The 23,910-nt window shown below is 45.3% G+C and overlaps 2 protein-coding genes across 2 annotated transcripts; one reads left to right on the top strand and one right to left on the bottom strand.

Annotated features, from left to right (window-relative positions):
* On the bottom strand, positions 1-3,815 carry SNU13 (small nuclear ribonucleoprotein 13). The gene is made up of 3 exons (XM_058568259.1): positions 3,798-3,815; positions 2,106-2,226; positions 1-1,247 (listed from the first exon to the last, which is right to left on the bottom strand). The coding sequence occupies exons 1-3, from the start codon at positions 3,798-3,800 to the stop codon at positions 985-987; spliced, it is 387 nt and encodes a 128-aa protein (XP_058424242.1). The 5' UTR covers positions 3,801-3,815; the 3' UTR covers positions 1-984.
* Positions 3,816-12,743: 8,928 nt separating this feature from the next.
* Positions 12,744-23,910, top strand: LOC131421419 (uncharacterized protein C22orf46-like). Its single transcript, XM_058567990.1, has 5 exons — positions 12,744-12,959; positions 14,567-15,172; positions 17,415-17,593; positions 17,893-18,106; positions 23,854-23,910. The coding sequence occupies exons 1-5, from the start codon at positions 12,744-12,746 to the stop codon at positions 23,908-23,910; spliced, it is 1,272 nt and encodes a 423-aa protein (XP_058423973.1).

The raw sequence follows: 23,910 nt of genomic DNA, 5'->3' as shown, positions 1-23,910 counted from the left end.
TTGAAATATGAATATATTTCTTTATTAGTATGCTCTCAAGAATGACACATGAGCACTGTCCTTCATTTGTAACAAAGACTACATACATCTGACCCACATCGTGGCAGGAAATGGGTAGGGCTCTCAGAGCTGGTACCAAGGGTCCACTGAAGAAATCTCCATTCACCAGAGAGGATGTTTCCTTGGATTCCATCATTTCAGCTTCTAGTCGGGTCTCCATGATTTGCCCAGAATCATTCCAGCACCAGGTGACCTCTTTTCTCTTCCCACTCTGGACTCCTTCAAGACTTAGGCCAACTGCCCCATGTCTCACTTGCCCAGGGCGCCTCTGGAATTCTGCAGCACATCTCTTTGCTATGCTGCTGCCCTGCCACCCTGAGGGGCAGGGTTGGAAGTTGGGGGGGAAATATACTGTATTATCAAAAGCAAACAGCAGAGCTACATTAGCAAATTACACTTGGACATACACCCAACAACCTCACAGAATACATACTCCCTCCCAAATGATATACAATCCCCTAGAGAGCAAAGGAAACCCCTCGATCATCAAACATGTGTGGAATGATTCTCTATGCCAGCCACAAGGGATACAAAGCAGATGGTGTTTACTTCCATCATGCTGGCACACAGTAGAAAGTTAGTGCCTGGAAGCTGGAACCAGATCTCCATCCTGGCTCTTCTCTGCCTTTGAATGGTATCACCACTCTGCTTCACCCTGTTCTGGGCAGTAGTTCATTTTTCAAAAGGGAGGGTAAGGTGGCAGAGAGAAAGTAGAAGGGGAGATTTGGGGCGGGGTGGGGCGGATGTGGATGACGACCTGTAAATCCAAACAAAAATAATACAAAAATGCAAAAACCAGATTTAGTACTACAATATTTTATAACAATAGAAGGTAGCTGGAAATACTACATGCTAACACAGACAATATGACACACAACCTCTAGGGGAGGACTCAGCCAGGAGAGTGAGGCAGAGACCACCAGTTTAGACTAGGAGCCTTTCAATGGACTGCTGAATTGACTGGATCTGCTGCTTCAGCTGTGAGCCTTCTTTGATGGTGACAGAACAGGCAATGACAGGCCTGGAGACCCCACAGGCCCGCCCCAGGGCCTGCTTGGAGCGCACAAACACGTAGGGCACGTTCTTGTCTTCACACAGCAGCGGAAGGTGCAGGATGATCTCCAGGGGCTCAGCGTCTGCAGCCATCACAATGAACTCAGAGATGCCTCTGTTGAGGGTTTTGGTGGCTGTGGAGAGAAGGACATGAGGCCAACGGGTGATGTAGGGTTTGGGCAGGGAAGCTACAACAAAGCAATTTTCAAGGAAAAGAAACACAGGTGCAAGATAACTGGGCAAAATTCCCAGGCCCCACACAAGCAATTCTGTGTGTCCTGTAGCAGCCTTGGAAAGTGATAAGGGATTCAAATACCAATTAGTCTCCTCAAACCCTACATCAAACTCATCCATTTTGTCAGAATACATCCTGAATCAGACCACTTCTTTCCTCTCCTCTGCTATCACACTTGTCCAAGTCACCACCATCTCTTGCCTGGCTGACGGAAACAACTCTCACACAAGCTCCGCCATGATGAAGCAGTGCAGGGCAGCACTTCTCAAACTCTGTGATCAAGGATCAGGGTTTAACCATCCCAATCTGCCATGCTCAATACTTCTGGAAAGCGCACACGACACGCAACTCACCTAGCAAGTTCAACACCCCACAGCATTGTTCAAATGCTTAGTCCTAATTGCTAATCTCTGTGGCCGAGCACTAGCCCATGGACCACATTCTGCATTAACGCTGGAGTACTACATTCATGCTGGACAGAAGAGCACAAACCCTAGAGCCACACTGCCCAAGTTCAAATCCTGGCTCTCATTCTCATTAGAAGGTAAATGTGGCAAATGTTAACAATTGGTGGATCTAAAAAGATTCTTAGTCTATTAACCTTTAGCATCTAATGCCAAAATGCTGCTCTAAGTCCTCTCATTGGTCCCAATTAATAGTATCCAGCCCTCTTTCCATATTAGAAATCTAGACCAGAGACCCAAGACAGAGAAAGTGCCTTTAACACTCTCCCCAGAGCACTCTCTGGCTGCCTTACCCTCATTGGCTCCTTTCCGAAGCTGCTTGTAGTTACATGACTGCTGAACAAGATCCAATAGTTTCTTGGTGAGGTGGGCATCCGCAAGGGGGTAGGCCTTCGGATTTACATCAGCCTCAGTCTATGTGGAGGGAAATCAAAGCATCAGTCAAACTGAACCAAAGTTGTTCCAGACAAGTTGCAAAATACTTTAACCAACATTGACAGACACAATGGTCAGCCTCCCTGCTTCCCCACCCCCAAACACACACATTTGATAACTGACACTGGCCTGCCCATCTCAACTTGGAAAAACTGAAATATAATATTAGGATTAAAAAAAAAGTTAGCAATTCATAGTTCAAGAATATATACTAAAGCTTATGTACTTTTATTTGCTTCTCTTCAGCCTAATGCTTAGTAATATTACAGCAAATGGGTTATAATGGGCTCCTATGGCTCAGTACCCATTTGAGTCACATGGGGGTGATCTTAATCTGAATTTCCACACTCCACCCCAAAAACTTAATGAATCAAAATTAAGGTATAATTTATAGAAATGTAGCACAAAGTTCTCTCTCTCAATTCTCCATTTAATATTCAAATCATTCTCTACTGTACTCAGTAAGAATCCTGGTTTTCAAAACGTCAAAATATTTTCTTATGTATTCAATTCTACAATACACACAAAATGGTTTCAGAACTGCTATACCAATACTACCTCTACCAATAACAAACTCACCAAGGTCAAAATTTCTTTTTGTTCTTGGAATATACCCAACTAAAGCCATCCAGTCAGAGTACTATATTCAAGTTATTCAAATTAATTTTTTCCTTGTGGTTATCAATTCAATATACAATTAGGGTTCTTTTGTATTCAGGTTGCTTTAAAAAAATTTGACTTTTCAAATATATAAAACATCTACATGGTTCCAAAGTCAAAGCTATGCTAGTGAACCAACAGTGTTTTGAAAACTGGTAAACAGTAAAGCAGTTATCCTGCCTTTCCTATACAGACAGTATCACTAGGTAACGAAATAGTAGATGAGAAGTTTCTCTTGTATCATTATTCCACGTAATAAAGGAATGATACAATTAAGTATCACCACTTTACAACCCATATTAATCAGTTAATTAATCCAGACATTGATTAACAGCTACCAACATCACAAAAGATACCACGTGATCATCACCCCTCTTAAAGATCAAAACATCTATGATCAAGTAGTCTTGGGGAAAAAAGAAAATCTGATCAAGCCTTTGATTCCAATATGAGATATCTGATATTAAGGAATTATTAAATTTGGGGGTAATATAGTGGCACTGCAGTTGTTAAAAATCCTTATTTTATAGATACATACTGTAATGCCTGTGGATAAAATGTGATGTCACTAGGATTTGCCTCACAATAACTCATGCAGGGAACGAACTGGGTGGGATCTCACCTATTCCATTTCTTCCACCTCATTCCCACCTCTGGAGTTGAACCATTTTCATTAATTTCTCATTTGTTTTCTGTGTGATTCTTTTTACAAATATATACTTATACGTAAGTATATATTTATGTTGTATGTATAATCTGGTTGCAGCCTCCCGCTACCATTGCGTGCACCCAGTGGTTCACCAGTGGTGGTCCGTCTAACCCTGGGTTTGGAGGTGGCACCGCGGTTCCAGGCGGTGACCCGTGGGTGACGACCGGGCGGGAACACTCACCATTGCATCTGCCTCGGTGGTCTCCTGCCTGATACCACAAGGACACAGAAATGACCCACCCCCAGAGGAGCAGGAATGACACAGAGTGATGTCAGCGAAAGTGACATCATGAGCCAGATTGCACCAAGACGCCTGGTCCCTAACACATCACATCACAATGGGTGAATCTGTTATGGTCCCAGGATGGGGAGGAATTAGATGAGAGCTGGAGGAGTCCCCTGAAGAAGTGGGGAAGAAAGGTCTCATTATCTGTCTGCTCTTCTCTATACATTCTAGAATCAGCTTTTCAAGGTCCACAAAAAAAAAAAAACCCTGCTGATTTCTAGATTTAATGTAATCTCCATTCAGGTAAAACAGAATACAGAATCTGTCAATCTATTTAAACAAATATACTTAATTTAGTGCTTTTAAATAAAGCTTTACTCGGCCGGCCCCGTGACTTAGTGGTTGGGTGCGTGCGCTCCACTGCTGGGGGCCCGGACTTGGATCCCGGGCGCGCACCGACGCAGTGCTTCTCTGGCCATGCTGAGGCCGCGTCCCACATACAGCAACTAGAAGGATGTGCAACTATGACATACAACTATCTACTGGGGCTTTGGGGGAAAAAAATAAATTAAATAAATAAATAAATAAATAAATAAAGCTTTAGAATTTATCCAAAAGGTTTAATATCTTTTAGATTTACTCCTAGATACTTCAGGTTAAGAAAATTCACTTTATTTCCTAGTGTACTAAGAATTTCTTCTTTTATAAATGAATTGGTGGTGAATTCTATCAGATTTTTTGTACTGAGTCAGATGAGTAAGGCTTTTCTCCTCTGATTTTTTTTAAACAATTTTTCTTTCTTTCTTTTGTTTTTTTTTTTTGGTGAGGAAGATCAGCCCTGAGCTAACATCCGTGCTAATCCTCCTCTTTTTGCTGAGGAAGACCGGCTCTGAGCTAACATCTATTGCCAATCCTTCTCCTTTTTTTTTTCCCCCCAAAGCCCCAGTAGATAGTTGTATGTCATAGTTGCACATCCTTCTAGTTGCTGTATAAAGAAAAAGAAAAAAAACAGAAGGAGAAAAAAGTTCTTAAAATTTTTTGAGTGCTTGCTATGAGCTGACCACTTTTACAGACAACTTAGATGTATTAAATTAATACATCTAAGGGATGCAGCCTCAGCATGGCCGGAGAAGCAGTGCATCGGTGCGCGCCCGGGATCCGAACCCGGGCTGCCAGTAGCGGAGCGCGAGCACTTAACGGCGAAGCCACGAGGCTGCCCCCTAAACAATTTTTCTAATGTTAAACCAAATTTGCATTCCTGAGATAAAACCAGCTTAAGATTTTCTTATTTTATTTTATATCTATTAGCTAATGGATATTAGGTTTCTTTGGGGGATGATAAAAATGCTCTAAAATTCTATAGCAATGGTTATGCAACTCTGTAAATATGTAAAAAAACCCACTGAATTGTACACTTTAAACAGGTGAACTTTATGGTATATAAACTATCTCAATAAAGCTATTTTAAAAACTAGGTTTAGAGTTTTTTTCATGTTAAAAAATTTTAACTTAGTTTCTTTATTATTCAGTTTTTCTATTTCTACTTGAATTGGTTGATAGATTTCATTTTTTCAGGCATTTATTCATTTCATCTAATTTTCTATATTTATAGGTATCAAATTATTCATAATATCCTTTCTTTTTAATGTCTGCAGATTATGTCTCCTTCATGTTTGTTACTCATTTATATCTTTTTGCTTATTTTCTTCATTAATCTCACGGGAGGGGACTTTTCAAAGAAAATCTTCTGATTTTGTCTATTCTATCACAGTAGGATCTATTTTCTATTTCAGTAATTTCTGCTTTTGTTTTTTCGGTTCTGTCTACTTTCTTTGGCGTTATTTTGTCCTTTTGTTCTTTTCCTGCCTTTTTAGTCCCTTTCCCCCCAACATAAGCATTCTAGGTTCCAAGTAATACTTAGGTGTATCCTACAAGCTCTGGTATGTGGTATTTTCATTATTTTTCAGTTCTGTTTTCAAATTTCCATTATAATTTATTTATTTATTTGTAAGTGCTTTATATCTTCTTTCCAAACACTTTGTACTGATTTCTAACTTATGTGCATTTTGGTTGGAAGAACATGGTCCATATTACTATTAATCTTTTAAAATTTGTTGAACTTGCATTACGACCCAGTAGGTGTCCAATGTTCATAAATGTTGAAAAGTGCCCTCTACAGCTATTGGGTGCAGTATTCACAGTATTCACTAGATTCACTATAACCACGAGATCAAGTTTATTTATTTATAGTATTGTTCAAATCCTCTATTTCCAAACTGATGTTTTGGCTTCATAATCTATCAATTATATACTTAAATGCTATATAATTGCATATTTGTCTATTTCTTCTTCTTCTTCTTCTTTTTTTTCTGAGGAAGATTAGCCCTGAGCTAACATCTGTGCCAGTCTTCCTCTATTTTGTATGTGGGTCACCACCACAGCACAGCTGATAAGTGGTGTAGGTCCACGCCGGAATCTCAATCTGTGAACCTCAGACCGCCAAAGCGGCGAACTTAAGACACTACACCATGGGGCCAGCCCCTGTCTATTTCTTCTTGTAATTATGTCATTTTCATTTTATTCATACCTTTTTTTTTTTTAGCCACTCTCTATCTTTACGAATGCCTTTTGCCTTAAAATCTATTTCTTTCTGATGTTTATATAGGCTGCACCACACCTTTTAAATTGGCATGTATTTTCCATTTTTTTTACTTCAATCTGTCTTTTAACTGCAGCACTTAGTCCCTTTCTATATTTATTTAAGTATTGGTATACTGGGTTCAGATCTTCCTCTTCCTTCATTTGTGCCTTCTATCTGTCCTAACTGTTCTGTTTCTTTTTCTTTCTTTCCTTCCTTTGGGTTTATTATTTTTTTCACTATTTTTCCCTCTACTGGTTTAAAGTTATACATCTTTATTCTTTTGGTGGCTACCTGAGAAATCACAACACATATCCTTATGAAAATCTAATGCTCATCAACACTACCACCCTCCTCCTAAACAATAAAGGACCCAACAACACTAATTCCAATCATTCCTCAAAAATACACTTTTAAAAATGTCACTATTTCCATTGTAGTTCCAATAACCCATCTCTGGAATTTAGGATTCTCAACTATCAGTAAACAATCAAATGCATAAAAAGGGAAGACTTGAGGAGCCCGAACAACAATCAAGGAGGAATCACCTTATTGTTTTAATATCAGTCAACAATAACAACAAAAGATGGGCTCAACTTTAAAAACAAACTACCTAGCTTATAAATAGCAACTGAAATTTGCTTAGTATGCATTTATTCACCTTTTAATTTTTTCAAGGGTTAATTAAATGAGTGAGTGAATGAATGAAATTATATGGCTAGCTAACTTTCATCCCTAGCTTGATCAGTTTGGTCTCCCTGTACACCAGACAGCCCAGACCTGCCAGGTGTTGATATAACAAATAGTGCGTGCTCACTAACTCCCAACCTAGTATTAGAACGAGTGTTTAACATGCATTATCTCATTTAATTTAATCTCACAACATCCTCATGCATTGTTAACTCCATTTTACAGTTGAGGGAAAGTTCTCTTAAGTGCCGCGCGAGACCATCCGATTCCAAAACTTTTCTTGGAACTGCGTAAGATGAGCACTGGTCTAGAAGCTTCAAGTTCTACACTCAGCCACTAGCTTCAAAATGGGTGGGGACTAAGGGAGTGAAAAGGGGGAAAGATACCCGCAGGGATCCAAGTTCCGTTGGAAGAATTAAACCTCATTATGGAAGTGGAAGTGGTTTGCAAACTCTTCCCTCCTTACCAAGTGCCAACGAAAACTAGCTACCAGGCTACATGATTTCACTGAAAAGTTGGAGACCACCAAGAGTTTAGAGGTGCCGCACGCGGTGCTACCAGGACCTCTGCTTTCTGAGACTACCGCCTCGCAGGAGGAGCCTTTCCTGCACTCCAGGCCAGGGTTCGGGGTCACTCCACATTCCCCAGAGCCCCCAAACGCCAAAGGCTCCTTTAAGTCCCTGGCACGTGTAACTCGCGGCGAGCACTAGGCGCAGAGCCATGGAGATCTCCTTCTCCTAAACATCAGCAATGGGGAGGTGGGGTAGCGGGGGTTGATCCGAATCCAGGGGTCCATATCATCCTCTAGCGACCCCAAAAAAGAAAAATAAAAAAGATGGAGCCAAGTTTTCACACCTAATCTTCTACTCTCTCTCACGTGCGTTGATTTCTCTCTCCCAGGCCGGCCCATGCTCCATCCACTCACCGAGGCCTTCGGCCACGCGCAGAGACTGCTGCAAAGTCCCTCGATCACAGCAGTTGGGACCCTGAGGCTTCCGGAGTTCTAACCTGGGGCCGGGCTGTTGGGACCCGCGGCTGCTCGAGTTCTAACTCTGGGCCGGGCGGCTGAGACTCCGCGGCTGCCGGAGCTCTAACCCCGAGCCGGGCGGATGAGACCGCGCACGTTCTAGCCCCCGACAGGCTAGTGAGTGAACGGGACCCCGAGTCTCCCGCTTCCCGGCCGTTCGGCCAAGAGCACGTACTCACCATAGCTAGGTTCCGCGGTCTCGCCACCCTCGGAGCGCAGCCGACGTCAGAAGAGGAGCGCTCGGCTCGCCGGGAAAGCCGCACCGAAGGAGTGGAAATGGCGGCGCGCGGCAGGAAGCGGAAGTGACGTCACCGCGACCTAGCCGACTTAAACTCCCAAAGGGGCACCCGCGAAGGAAGTGCTTCAGTTCTGGGCTAGGGAGCAATTTTTGCTGTTTTTATTATCATTCTACCATAAATTATTGGCAGAAACAATGAATTAAACATTCAAAAAATAACACCAAAACAAAAGGTTTTAGTGATGTCCTCATTCCATTGCCAGTTTATCTTTGAGCACATTCTTGTGCTTTCAGAACCATCTTTTTGACGGAAAGGTATAGAGGTGATAAGTAATCCTAAATCTTCTTCATATTCAGATATCCCTGTTAAAATTTCTGGTGGGGAGTGGAGTCCACCGGAAATGGACTTCATTGAGTAGGGAATTCAGGAAGAAGAGCAGGTTTGGGGGTGGGGGTTGAGTTTCTGTCAGGTTGAGTTTGCAGATGTCATAGGACACCCATTTTCTTCTGGCTAGCATACTGCTCTTTTCCCTATGTACTCTAAATCTCTATTACTTAAGGCTGGACTCATGCCTCACTACCTCTAAGAGGTCCTCCCTGATCCTTATTGCCCTTAGTCATCTCTCTTCAACATGATGCCAAGCACATCTTGGGACCATTTGGATCTAGCCCAAACTAGACCATTATGGGCTAGTTCCAGTTAATTCCTTTAGAAATTTAGAAGGAGAGGGCCGGCCTCGTGGCTTGGCGGTTAAGTGTGCGTTCTCCGCTGCTGGCGGCCAGGGTTCGGATCCGGGCGCACACCGACGCACCCTTCTCCAGCCATGCTGAGGCCGCGTCCCACATACAGCAGCTAGAAGGATGTGCAGCTATGACATACAACTATCTACTGGGGCTTTGGGGGAAAAAATAAATAAATAAAATTATAAAAAAAAAAAAAAAAAGAAACTTAGAAGGAGAGACCTGATAGGACCTTTAGGAATCATGCAGTGCAACCCCTTCATGTTACAGTTACTGAGGCCCAGAGAAAGGAAGCTGCTTGCCCAGGATCACAGAGTGAGGCAGTGGCAGAACCAGAACTTGACCCTGGGATTTTTGACTATTGGCTTGGATTACTTCCACCACATCTGGTTGCTCTGCCTGAGATGAGTTGTGGCACTGGGCAACAGGATGGATTTGAACTGGATCCAGGACTGAACATTTGTTACATGAAACCCTCTATCCCCCTTCATATTTTACCTCATGCAAATCTGAAATGATTGGTCAAAGAAAAAAGTTTGCCTCCAAATTAAGAAATGCCCACTGATGGCTCCTGTTTAAGAGTAGAACCTGTGATTTGAACTCTCCTCCTCACCTTTCTTGGATCCTGTTTCATGTTTCCATATATATATTTGTTTGTTTACTTGTTTGTTTTTGAGGAAGATTGGCCCTGAGCTAACATCTGTTGCCAATCTTCTTCCTCTTTTCCTTTTTTATTCCCAAAGCCCCCATTAGATAGTTATATGTCATAGTTGTATGTCCTTTTAGTTGCTCTGTGTGGAACGCCGCCTCAGCATGGCTTTATGAGCGGTGTGTAGGTCCTTGCCCAGGATTGGAACCAGTGAACTCGAGCACGTGAACTTAACCACTAGGCCACAGGGCCAGCCCCATGTTTCCATATTAACTGGACCTATCAGCCACCACTGTTGGGGAATGAAACCTTATTATTCCAATTTAGTCATAGACGTGTCCTCTATAACAATTTCTGATTGTTATTTGGCCTTCCTGGCATCTTGGACCATCGTATCCCAGCTCTCCTCAGTAATGACTGATAGGGGCTTGATGTTTTTGTGACCATGAGTAATGAGACCGTACACTTTACCTAATTAATCGTGTTTCCCAACTATGTAATAACTAAATTGTCATTTTCTCTCAAACTAGCCTACCCTTTTATGTCTTGCTGTTTCCCTTGCTAGTAAGTTAATAAATATTGACATATGCTCAGGATCAATTTGTCTTAGAAATTGGTCTTTTGTCACACTTCTGCACTTAAAATCCTAAATTCTTGCCATGGCTTACTAGGCACTCTCCACCAGTACTCCCCACCTCACCCCATATTACAGCCCCACCCACCTCCTTTTTCTACCCTGAACACACTCCAATCTCTCCAACCCCATCCATCACCCTTTGTTGGGAGTGACTTGCTCCATTGTTTTGCTTAGCTAACTCCTGTTCATCATTTCTTCATTGAAGCCTCCCTGATCACCCAGACCAGGTAACTGCTCCTGTGGGATGGACACACAAGCCCCCTGTACCTGCCCTTTGTAGCACTCATCAATCTTATCTTTATTCAGTGTCCACATTCACAACCACACTGAGAGCTCTATGAGAGCAAAGCTTGTAGCTGCCTTGGACTTTGGATACCTATCTTCTGGCACTATGCCTGGCCCAAAGGAAGTGCTTGTTTCACTTAGGGATCTTTGGTGGCAAGAAACCAAAAAGGAATTTGGGGAAAGACTTTGTGGTGGAGCCCAGAGATTCAAGAGGAGCTGTTTGTGAGAGCAGGATGGGCCCTACAGTCTTACTCCACTGTCAATGTCCTCCAGCCCAAAACCACTAGGAGTGCATCTATAGTGTTATCACTCATTGCAATAAGTCAGAATGCACACTGTGGGGAGCTGTGGGGCTTCTCAATAAGAAGGTGTTAGAAAGGATTTGCTATAGGATTTGAGCTTGTATTAGGTGATTTTGGGGAAGGTTCAAGGAAGTGGGGTTTGCTCTGGATTAGATGCTGTCAGGAAGTGTGAGTAATTCTATGATTGGACATCTTAATAAATCTTATCTACAAGGTGGAAGGAATGAAGTAAGGCTAAAGCTATAATTGATAAAGAAATAGTAGTCACTCATATTAGCCAGGATAAGGGGGTGTTTGGTGATTTTTATTTATTTTTTTGGTGAGGAAGATTGGCCTTGAGCTAACATCTGTGCCAGTCTTCCTCTATTTTGTATGTGGGATGCCAGCACAGCATGGCTTGATGAACAGGGTGTGTGTAGGTCCGCACCCGAGATCTGAATCTGCGAACCCTGGGCCACTGAGGCAGAGCACGCGAACTTAACCACTACACCACTGGGCCAGCCCCTGTTTGGTGATTTTTGTGGTTTTGATAATGTTTGTTTTTGTCTATGTTCAGACAAGATTAAGGAGTGATCTTGTTTTTGTCCTGATTTTCACAGTTAAAATGTCTTTGTCTGATGCTGATGTTCTGTCAAATTGTTTATTTTCAACAGGAGAACACCAGGCCTAGCTATGAGTGTCAGGCTAGCTCCTAGCAACATCAACTGATAGAGCCAGGCCAGTTCCTAGCTGCCATGGGCTGTTTTTCTTTTTCTCACCAGCTTCCTATTCCAAAGGAATCTTTGTTCTTGATATTTAGAGCCTGAATCTTTGTTCTTGATATTTAGAGCCCTGGCAGAGAGAGCCCAGCTGGCCAAACTTAGGTCATACCACCACTCCTTGGCTGTCCTGCGTGTGTGAGAGAGTATCAGGTATAAGCTGGGGTGACATTCATCCAGGATTCATCATGTGGCATACTGGGTTCTTAAAATAGGGAAATACTTCCCAACTAGTTGGTAAATAGGTGATGCCCCTCTCCTGGGATGCCTGGGACCATCTACAACTCAGCTATTAAAGTGTTAAGGCCTGGCCCATTCTGAATGGCTGATGTCTCTGCCTGCTCTGTTATTCAATATTTTGAATATAACCTTTAGGTGAAAGACAGTCTTCAGGATAGCATTTATTCTCCAACCAACACTGATCCTGAGATGTGAAAAGTAATTCCCCGACAGAAAATCAGGATACTGTGGGCACAGAGGAAGGAATGCTGGGTGGTCAAACAGGAATACACATGTTCAATACAGTTGTTCATTAAATGTTTGATATTCTATAGACAGATGGAAAAATGGATGAAAATATCTGATAGGAAGAAAGAAATCAAGCAGACTGCAGGTTACATCACCCCATCATACATGGGTGGAACTTAATCTCTTCACTCCAGAGGGCAAGGATGTTTAAAACAAGTTCTTGATCCTCTTAATTCCTTTTGGGCAGTTCCCCAACACTGTACTTACCTGCCCCAAAAGTATGCTAGCCAGCCTTGCTGCCAGGTTCAGCAGCTGGAGCTGAGGTGGGTCATCAGGCTCCTTTGTGAGGTGGCATCAGTGACAGAGGTGCTATGAGGCAGGAACTACCCCGCCCCAAATTCGCTGGGTCAGCCATACCAGTCCTGCCCTCCAACTCCCTAACACCACCTGCCTGACCTCAGCTTTGTCATGTTGCTGCCACTGCTGGGCGCCTGTGCTGTGGTGGGGCCATTCCATGGCCCTGAGTGGGAGCCAGTGCAGGACCTGCTCTCTGAGGATCGCAGCTGCAGGGACCCTCGGTGCTGCGGCAACCTGCTCATCCTTTGCCTCTTTCTGATCTGGCAGGTCCGGCACTATTGGCACCAGGCCACCAGGACTCACCTCAACATGAAAAAGGTCATCAAGGTGAGGGGATCCCACATACCTCCTTCCTTCAGCACCATGACTATTTCAGTCATTTGTTGTGAGGACCCTGTTCTATGCCTTGTGTACAAGAGATGAACTACCTTGGAGAACTCAGACTGGTCAGGGAAAGCATCATCAGGCCCCAAACTCAGGAGTCACCCTGGACTCCTTTCTCCCTCACTCCACACATTCAATCCATCTACAAGTCGTCTGGGCGCCACTTGCACACCATATCTCAAATCTGATCACTTCTCGCAACCTCACCACACACCCCTGGGCAAAGCTGCCCTCATGTCTCACCTGGACTGTGAGCGTTGCCTCTGCCTGGCTCCTGTTGCTTCTCTCACCCAACCACAGTCAGCGCTCCACGCAGCCAACAGAATGACCTTCTTCTTTCTCTCTCTCTTTAAAAAAAAATTTAATCCAAGAATAATATACATACACAGATTATAAGTGTATAGATCAATGAATTTTCATAAACTGAACACATCCATGTGCAGCACCCAGACTGAGAAACAGACCATGACCAGCAGCCCAGAAGCTTGCAGTCACAACAATGCTGATTTCTAATAGCATAGACTAGTTTTCCTTCCAGGGAATCATGTGGTAACTATTCTTGTGCACCTGGTTTAAGCCTAACATTATGCTTGTGAGCCAGAACAAACTTTTAAAAACAGATCATAGCACTTTGCTGCTCAAAACCCTCCAATGGCTCTTACGGATATGCTCCCCATCAAACTCAGAATAAAATCCAACTCCTAACCACGATTCCAAGGCCCCGAATGATCTGTCCTGCATTTCTTTCTTTTTTTTTTTTAAATTTTTAAAAATTTTTATTTATTTATTTTTCCCCCAAAGCCCCAGTAGAGAGTTGTATGTCATAGCTGCACATCCTTCTAGTTGCTGTATGTGGGACGCGGCCTCAGCATGGCCAGAGAAGTGGTGCATCGGTGCGCACCTGGGATCCGAACCCAGGCCGCCAGCAGCGGAGCGCGCGCACTTAACCGCTAAGCCACGGGGCCGGCCCTGTCCTGCATTTCTCTCTGACCCCATCTCCGAGGGCTCTCCTCGTCACTCATTCCATTCTGTCCACATGGGCCTCCTGCTGTTCTTGTACACATGACTTTGTTCCAGCCTCAGGGCCTTTGCACTAATGTCTCCTCTGCCTACAGTGCTCTTTCTTCAGATGTCACTTGGTTTTCCCCTCATTTCATTCAGGTCTCCAGTCAAAGGTCACCTCCTCTGAGAGGCCTTCTCTTACCAATCTGTCCAAAAGAGATAACTCCATCCCCACTTTGCTTTTATTTCCTTAAGAAACACTTTTAACACCTAGCATTATGTTGTATACTTGGTTATTGTGTCTTCTGTGTCTAGAAGATAGTTCCTAACAAGGACTTTGTCTATCTTGTTTATGCTGGTACCCTCAGCACCTAGAACAATAAACTCTTTTATCTTTCTTGAATGAATGAATACTATTTGTCCTGAGGAAAGTGACTCCCCCTTTCCTGGGCCCCAGCATCCTCATCTGGATGGATAATGGGGATTATAATTCTGATCTATGAGACAATGTGTGTGCAAGGATTTTGCTTCTCTGTTCTCACCTGCAGGTGCCACCACAGAAGTGGGCAGTGCCCTCCAGGAGACATAACACTTGTTTTGGGCTGACTCCTGAATTCTTCAGTCCTGGAAAGTTCAGGGGCCTGGATGCTCATGTGCAACAATGGGCACAAAAGAAGAGATGGGAATACCAGAGGAGCCTCCAGGAGTCATGGGCCAAATACCTGCTCTCTTGGCAACACCTATGTCAGGACTCACCTTGGGATTTCTACACCCCTTCTGAGCCCATCTTTTGCACCGCCTCCTTTTCAAGCACCTTTATGCTTCCTCAAGACAGTTCTTGGGAAGCATGGAAGGTACCCTGGTGTCTCAGCGATGACCAGACTCACTTGATTTGCAAGCCACTGCCCCCGGCCCTGGACATGTACCAGAGGATGAAGCAGCTGCTTGTCCACTCCCAGGAAGCACTGGTGCCACTGGAGCATGTTGTCAGCATGAGATCCCACCCTGCCTCCATGACTTTAATCACCACTCTCCCAAACCTTCCTTCAGCTCAGAGGCTGCAGTTCTGTTCCAGAGAGTTCCTGCCTGTTCCTTCTAATCAACAAGTGGGAATGCCCATCTGGAAGTCCTGGGGCTGCCCACAAGAGGCCTGGGTACCAGAGAGGGAAACCCAGACACTAGGAAGAGAGGATAGTAGAGAGATCCAGGCTCCAGGGTGGGTGAACCAGAGAGAGAACAGAGGGGAGAATGCTTGGGAAATTCAGGCATCTGGAAGACAACTCCCAATAAACTTTGGGATGGAGGACAATGCAGAGACTAAGGTCCTGGAGCAGGAAAGCCAGAGACTAGTAATAAGAAAAGCTGATGGAGAGATCCTGACACCAGGGTGGGAGAACCAGGACCAGGTGGGAGTTGAGAATAGAGCCCACATTCAGGAACTAGGGAAAAGAAACCAGAGGGAAGCTGGAGGTGAGAATCCTCCTGAAACCCGAGCACATAGAGGAGAGAACCGGGAACAGTTAAGATGCAAAATTGATGCAGAGACCCAAACACCAGAGTGGGAGAACCAGGGTGGGAGTAGAAACGAAGATGCTGTAGAGACCCGGGCATTTGAGAAGAACAAGAGAGAGGCCAGAGGGGAGGATGAAGGAGAGATCCAGGCCCAAGGATTGGGGAAGCAGGACCAGACTGGAAGTGAGAATGGTGAGGAGACCCAGGTGCCAGAGTGGGGAAAACAAGACCAGCTTAGAGGTGATACTGGTACAGAAATTCAGGGAGAAGAGAGGAGAAACAAGGACCAGGATGGAGGTGAGACTGTTGTGCAATCCCAGATACCTGAGAGGGAGAACCTGGGAGAAGTAAAAAAAGGGGATGGCATAGAGACCCAGGTCCTGGGGTGGGGAAAACAGGAATGCATTGGAAGTGAGAATGTTACAGAGATCCAGACACCAGGGTGGGAGCAGCAGGATCAAGGTAGAAGTGAGAAAGCTGGGAAGATCCAAGCATCTAGAGGAGAGATCCAGAAACAACTAAAACATGAACTTCGGGTGGGGTGGGGAAATCAAGGCCTGAGAAGAGGTGAAGATGTGGGGGAAACCCAGATATCCAGACGGAAGAACCTCAGGGAGATAAGAGAAGAGGATTGGGTGGTGATCCAGGCACCATGGTGGGAAGACAAGAGACCAGTAGCAAGTGAAATTGACAGACAATTCGAGATACCATGTTGGGGGAATCAGGACCAGATTGAAGGTGAACACAGGGCAGAAATTCAGGCACCAGAGAAGAGAGACCAGAGGAAGCATGGAGATGAGGATGGTACAAATACCCTGGCACCCCAGGCAGAGAGCCAGGGACAATTAAGAGATGAAACCCCTGTAGAGACCCATCCACCAGGGAGGAGGACCCAGGAGCAGTTTGGAGATGAGAATAGTACAGACATTCAGGCACCAGCGAAAAGAAACCTGAGAGGAGTTAAAGGTGAAGATGGTAAAGAGATCCAGGAACTTGCGGAGGAAAACCAGGGTCAGTTAAGAAGTGAAATTAATGCGAAGATTCACACACCAAAGTGGAAGAATCAGGAACACATTAGAGGCAAGGAGGGTGCAAACGCCCAGGCATCTGAGGCACAGAACTGGGGAGAATTAACAAGTAAAATTGATGGAGAAACTCTTTCACCAGAGTGGAAGGAAGCAGAGCAGGTTGGTGGTAAGAATGTTGCAGAAATTCAGGCACCAGAGAAGAGAAGCCAGAGAGAAGCTGAAGATGAAGATGATACTGAGACCTGGGTACCTGGGGAAGAAAACCAAAGTCAATTAAGAAGTGATATTGATAGAAAGACCAATTTATCAAAGCCGAAGAACCAGGACCAGATGGGAGTTGAGACTGGAACAGAAATGCAGGCACTAGAGAAGAGAAACCAGAGAGAAGCTGGAGGTGAGGAGGGTGTAGAGATCCAGAGACCTAACAGAGAGAACCAGGGACAATTAGATAGTGCAATGGGAGAGAGCCATTCACCAGGGAAGAGGAACTGGGAGCAGACTAGAGGAGAGAATGATGCAGAAAATCAGACATTGGAGAAGAGAAACCAAAGAGAGATTAGAAGGAAGGATGGTAGAAAGATCCAGAGACTATTGAAAAGTGAAGTTAATGAAAAGACCTGTTTATCAGAGTGGAAGAGCCAGGAGCAGATTGGAGGTGAGAATGGTGCAGAAATTCAAATACGAGGGAAGAGAAACCTAAGAGGGACCACAGGTGACGATGTTACAGAGACCCAGCCTCCTGGGGGAGATTACCAGGGACAGTTAAGAAGTGAAATTGATGGAGAGATCCAGATACAAGGGCAAGAAAACCAGAACAAGGGTGGAGATGAGGATGCCGCAGAAATCCGGGATGTAGGGAACCAGAGAAAGTGCAGAGCTGAGGATGCTGACGGACCTCAAGTTCCTAGTGGAGGAAACAAGGACCAGGTTAGAGGAAAGGATGCTGCTAAAGGTAATCTCCGACTTGACTGTTCAGAGGGTGAGGGGCCCTCAGCCCTCACTGGCTCCAGATATGGGGCCACGGAACAAGAACAGGTAGTGGCCTCTGCTCCCTGTCCTGAGATAAAGCCTCTCCCCGACCAGGGTGAACTCTTCCAGCTTGCCAGTGGTGAGGGAGAGTATTTGGCCAGCCAAAGGATGGCTCCTACCAGGAAGCACAGAACGAGGGTCAGTCCAGCTTCCCAGCAGGCCCAACCTAAACCCCAGAGAAGCCGACAAAGGGACAAAGGGGTGGATCCAGGGAAGGCCTCCAACCTGACTCGGCAGCTCCAGAATCCACAGTCTCTGGCTACTCCCCTGGGCCTACCCTCTGCCTGCCCCTCTCTCTCTTGTAGCCATGCTCCCCAAGCTGCCACAGCTCTGGTGGGTGATCCCACTGCCCTCACTGTCCTGCCCAAGTGGCCAGTCCTCAAGAAGAGCCAACAACTGCTTTTGGAGTCCCTCATGCGGCGGAAGATTGCACACCTGAAGTGGGGCCTTCCCCAGCAGATCCTGGAGTCCTATGTGCTCTCTAACTTCTTAGAACCATGCCCGCTGCCCCTTGCTGAGGTGAGGCTCCCTGGATTATACACAGCCCGTAAGCTCCAAGGGCAGCAGGAAAGGCATTGTGAGGCCCAGGGCTCCAGGCCAGGCTTTAAGTCCTCAGAGAGGTCCCAGAGGGATTGGTCCCCAGAAAGAAAAAGCTCAAAACTTCCTACACAGGCCAGAGTTCTGGAGAAGTGTGGATCACACAGGTCAGAGCCAATGGGCATTTCCATCCATCCTGAAAAGCCCAGGAGAGTCAGGCCACCAAGGGGCCCCACAGAACAACAGGATGTCCAGGAAGAGGCTCCTCCTAGGGCCAAGCTCAGGAACCCCAGGCCTGCAGCAGAATCTAAGAGTTGGTGTGGTCGAGAAAGGGTCCGAGAGCCTTCCAGTGAGAACAGCAGAAGCAGGAAAATGGTCAGGCCAGGGGTCTCCCAGATGGCAGAGAGGGCTCCCAGCAGAGTGAGGACCTCATACTCCAGGGTAGGCCACGACCTCTGGAAGAAGGAGCACACATCCCAGGAGGCCTCTAAGCCCCTCAGACTCAAACGTCAGCAGCCCACTCACTGGAGAAGAGGAAGCTTGGAGCCTGCGGAGGGCAGAGGGGCTGGGCAGCAGTCTTCCTCCTGTTCCACAGACACCTCTAGCTTCAAAGGGAGTCTCCACTCTGCTGTAGCGAGGCTGAGCATGACCCTTTTGAACAAGATATCCTGGTCCCCACACCTGGCGAATCCCCGGCACTCAGCCCCCAAACTGAGCCTGAGGGATCCTGATCCTACCCTGCTTCCCAAAGTGGGTGACCCGCATGCAAGGGAGGACAGCATTGGAGTCCACGCTTCTTTGAAGAGGGAACTTCAGCCACCAGGTCACTGCTGTGCTGGGGCCACTCTTCCCAAGACAGAGAGCCCCCAGGGTCAAGGGGAAACTGAGGACCCACACGAGGCCCCACAAAATCCACCAGCCCCCAAAAAGTTTGGTTATATGAAGCATTTGAGGTGTTTTCTGCTCCAACATGGCTTTAGAAAGTAGGCCACAGGCGCCGAGTCCTCAGAACACATCAGAGAAGGTGTGAGAGTGGCCTGCTCACCCTCAAAGTCTCTAATAAAATTGGTTATTTGGGCCCCATGGGGTTCTGATTTCTTTGGCACATGTTTTCTTTTTTGTGTTTGTGTATGAGGAAGATCAGCCCTGAGCTAACATCCATGCCAATCCTCCTCTTTTTGCTGAGGAAGACTGGCTCTGGGCTAACTTCCATGCCCATCTTCCTCCACTTTATATGGGACGCTGCCACAGCATGGCCTGACAAGCAGTGCATTGGTGCGTGCCTGGGATCTGAACCCAGGCCGCCAGCAGCAGAGCGCACGCACTTAACTGCTACGCCATGGGCCCGGCCCCATGTTTTCTTTTCTTTTCTTTTTTTTTTTTTTGGTGAAGAAGATTAGCCCTGAGCTAACATCCAATGCCAATCCTCCTCTTTTTTTGCTGAGGAAGATTGGCCCTGGGCTAACGTCCGTGCCCATCTTCCTCTACTTTATATGGGATGCTGCCACGGCACAAGTGGTGCACCGGTCTGCGCCCGGGATCCAAACCTGTGAACCCCGGGCCACCGAAGCGGAGCGTGTGTGCTTAACCACTACGCCACCGGGCCAGACCTGGCACATGTTTTCTGAGTGGCCCCTTTGGAGTTTGGGGTACTTCATGGGTGGGTAGAAGCCAGTTCTACTCTATGGTTTTGAAGGTTTGAGCAATGTCAGTCAGCTCGATGTCATCTCCTAAATACTTCCCCTCCCCAGCTCCTCACAGTAGGATCTATTGAGTTTTCTGTCATTGTTCTGTCCTGCCCTGTTCCAAGCTAATTCTCATTGAGGTAGGACGCTCAGATAGCCTCAGCTGCTTGGGGGGAGAGGCGGTGCTCTACACCGGACACTATTATTCAGGTAATTTTGGTCACTAGGAAGGGAGCTGATCACTGGGCATCTGTCCTGCTGGGATTCTGCTGCCGATAAACAGACTTCATGGAAAAACAATCCCCACGTCTCCAATTCTCAAGCACTGCAACCATAATTACTTGTTGCTTGGCCTGGCCCACCTGTGGGACATCCTGGAGCTAATTATTTGTTTTAATCAAGTCTGAAACTTCTGAACCAAAGGGCATTATGTCTTATGATATTTCTGTAGACAGCTTCAGCAGGTGGAAACAGATTCACAGAGCCTAAATCGGTGAGTGCTGGAGCTGGGAATTTAATTCAGTTTTCTCCTTTATCCTTCCTCCGTTCTTTCCTTTCTCCCTTCCTTTCTTCCCTTTCATTTAGTGTTACTATTTTTTAATTCATTGTAAAACCCATACATGCTCATTAAAGAGAGTTTAGAAAATTCAGAAAAGAAAAAATAATCCATAATCCCATCACCCAGTTAATTTTTTTTCCCTCTGAGAAAGATTTTCCCTGAGCTAACATCTGTGCCAATCTTTTTTTTTTTTTTGTGAGGAAGATCAGCCCTGAGCTAACATCCGTGCTAATCCTCCTCCTTTTGCTGAGGAAGACTGGCCCCGAGCCAACATCTATCGCCAATCCTCCTCATCTTTTTCCCCAAAGCCCCAGTAGATAGTTGTATGTCGTAGTTGCACATCCTTCTAGTTGTTGTATGTGGGACGTGGCTGCTTGTCCGGAGAAGCGGTGCGCCGGTGCGTGCCCGGGATCCGAACCCGGGCCACCAGTAGCAGAGTGCGCGCACTTAACCGCTAAGCCACAGGGCTGGCCCTGTGCCAATCTTCCTCCATTTTTTTCTATGTGGGACACTGCCACAGCATGACTGGTGAGTGGAGTAGGTCTGCGACTGGGATCTGAAACCGCAAACCTGGGCTGCCAAAGCGGAGTGCGCGGAACTTTAACCACTCCGCCATGGGGCCAGGCCCCCCAGTTAATGTTTTGATGTTTTTCTTCCTATGCATTGCTGCCCGTAGGGTGTTCCCAAAGCAATTCGTGCCTACCTCTACCATAGCACTTACACTGTGGTATGCAGCCTCTAAGAAGACTTCCAATGCTCTCTGCCTCCTGGTATTTATGCCCTTGTGTATTCTCCTCTCCTTGAGCGTGGATTGGATCTAGTGAGTCGCTTCTAACAAATAGGATACAGCAGAAATGGTGGAAAGTCGCTTCTGAGCCTAGGTTACAAAGACTGTAGCTTCCATCTTGGGCACACTCACTCTCTTGCTTGCTCCCTGAGGGAAGCCACCCTCCATGTTGTGAACTGCCCTATGGGAAGGCACATGTGGCAAGGAACTGAGGAGGCCACTGGACAACAGCCATCAATAAAGTGAGACCCTCAATCCAACAGCCTTCAAGGAACTGAATCCTGCCACCAATCATCTGCGTGAGCTTGGAAGCAGATCCTTCAGCCCTAGTGAGTCTTGAGATGACTACAACCTTATGAGAGGCTTTGAGCTAGAGTCACCTAGCTAAGCTGTGCCTGGATTCTTGATCCACAGAAACTATGAGATAATAAATATTTGTTGTTTTAAGCTGCTAAATGTTGGGGCATATTAGTTTTCTATGGCTACTGTAATGAATTACCACAAACTGGGGGCATAAAACAACTGAAATTTATTTTCTCATAGTTCTGGAGGTCAGAAGTCTGAAATCAAGATGTCAGCAAGGCTACACTGCCTCTGAAGGTTCTACAGGGCAATCAGTTCCTTGTCTTTTCCAGCTTCTGGTGGCTGCAGGCATTTGTTGGCTTGTGGCACCATCACTCCAATCTCTGCCTCTGTGGTCACATTGCCTCCTCCTTTTCTCTATCTATCTCTTTTCAAGACACTTGTCATTGGATTTAGGGCCCACTGGATATTCTAGGATGATCTTCTCATCTCAAGATCCTTAACTTAATTACAACTACAAAGATTCTTTTTCCAAGTAAGGTAACATTTACAGGTTCTGGGAATTAGGATGTTATATTAGTCTGCTCTGGCTGCTATAACAAAATACCACAGACTTAGTGGGCTTAAACAACAGAAATTTATTTTCTCACAGTTCTGGAGGCTAGAAGTCCAAGATCAAGGTTCTGGCTGATTCCGTTTCTGGTGAGAGCTCTCTTCCTGGCTGGGAGATGGTCACCCCACTATGTTCTCACATGGCCTTTCTTAGGTGCATGTACATGGAGAGAGAGTCGAGAGATCTTTCTCTTATTCTCTTCTTATAAGGCCACCAAGAGTATTGGATTAGAGCCCCACCCTTATGACCTCATTTAACCCAATTACTTCCTAAAGGCCCTATCTCCAAATATGATCACATTAGGGGTTAGGGCTTCAATACCTGAATTTGAGGGACACAATTCAGTCCATAGCAGACATGGAGATATCTTTTTGGGGGTTATCATTCAACCCATTGCATGGAGTAATTTGTTATGCAGCAATAGATACCTAATAAATACATACTCTATTATAATAATTTGCTTGTCTGTCTCCTTGACTGGACTTCTAGTTCCTTGAGGACAGGGGCTGTCTATTGCTCGCCTTTGAATCCTCTAGCTCCTAGCACAGTTCCTGGCTCAAAATTCTGTCAAAAAGAATACATACTTTGTTGACATTCTGAAAATATATAGAATAATATTTAATGATATGGAAGATGTACATGATATATTTTTCTCTGAGAAAAGCAGTTTACATACCTTTGTATGTTGCTATTGTAAAAATGTATAGAAAAAGACTGGAAGAAAATATATCAAAATATTATTTTCTTTGGGCCGGCCCCGTGGCTTAGCGGTTAAGTGCGTGTGCTCCACTGCTGGCGGCCCGGGGTTCAGATCCCGGACGCGCACCGACGCACCGCTTCTCCGGCCATGCTGAGGCCATGTCCCACATACAGCAACTAGAAGGATGTGCAGCTATGATATACAACTATCTACTGGGGCTTTGGGGAGAAAAATAAATAAATAAATAAAATCTTCAAAATATTATTTTCTTCATTGAACATGTATTACTGCTGTAATGTATTTAAGCTGTGTTGAATAAATGTTTTTTGTTTGCTTATTTATTTTATATACTTGTATACCTAATTCTGCATCTTTTGTACACTTAGCATTTTAACGAGAATTTTTCCATGTTAATATCTACTTTTCTCAATTACTCCATAATACTCCATGAAATAATAAACCATTGTTTTCCAAACTATTTTGCCATGGAAAGCATTTTTTCTACTCAGTCATACTGCTTCTGAATGTAGAAAACACCTCTTGAACTCACCTCCTTCAACATTAACTGGTTGCTGGGCACTTTGGTGCTAAATAAATCCTTGTAGATTGAGGGATTGTTATTGTTAACATATTTAACGATAAATTATTTTTTCTTCTTCAGTATTCCTTGTGCACTCACAAAGTCTCAAGTGCTGTGCAGCCCTCTGTGAGAGGATATTTTAAGGGGAAAGTCAGATTTTTTTTGAGAAAAAGGTGTCACGTAAATTTAAAATAATAATACTAATAGCTTTTATATAAAAATCCCTGAGATCGTTTATTAAATTTTTAATAGTAGAAATAGATTGCTTCCTTTCTTTCTTTTTTCAAGGCTAATGATAGCTTCTTTCTAAATACTTTTTAACTTTCGGTGTGGTGAAGACGAATTCCTGCGGACTATAAGAGCAAACCGCTTTGGGCCTAATTGGACACTCTCCACCGTCCTTGCGTCCATCACCCGCCCACAGGGGCCGCTGCTCGCCTGAAATTGCGGCATGCTCGGTTTGCGCAGGCGCATTACCTCCCCCTCCGCCCCCGGGACGCAGGGCTCGTTCAAGTGCGCTTGCGCAGAAACTGCGCGGGAAAAGGTGCTACCGCGGTGA

The sequence above is a fragment of the Diceros bicornis genome, chromosome 25 (assembly GCF_020826845.1).
Source record: "Diceros bicornis minor isolate mBicDic1 chromosome 25, mDicBic1.mat.cur, whole genome shotgun sequence".
Taxonomy (NCBI): Eukaryota; Metazoa; Chordata; class Mammalia; order Perissodactyla; family Rhinocerotidae; genus Diceros; species Diceros bicornis.
This window is presented reverse-complemented; position numbering and strand designations above follow the sequence as displayed.

Bases quoted from the DNA above. Each gene is read 5' to 3' on its own strand.
- SNU13 (XM_058568259.1), bottom strand. The intron at 1,248-2,105 runs GTAAGGCAGCCA...TTCTCTCCACAG, and splicing joins TCGGAAAGGAGCCAATGAGG to CCACCAAAACCCTCAACAGA.
- LOC131421419 (XM_058567990.1), top strand. From the start codon at position 12,744: ATGTTGCTGCCACTGCTGGGCGCCTGTGCTGTGGTGGGGCCATTCCAT. The intron at 12,960-14,566 runs GTGAGGGGATCC...TCTCACCTGCAG, and splicing joins ACATGAAAAAGGTCATCAAG to GTGCCACCACAGAAGTGGGC. The intron at 15,173-17,414 runs GTACCAGAGAGG...TCCGGGATGTAG, and splicing joins GCTGCCCACAAGAGGCCTGG to GGAACCAGAGAAAGTGCAGA.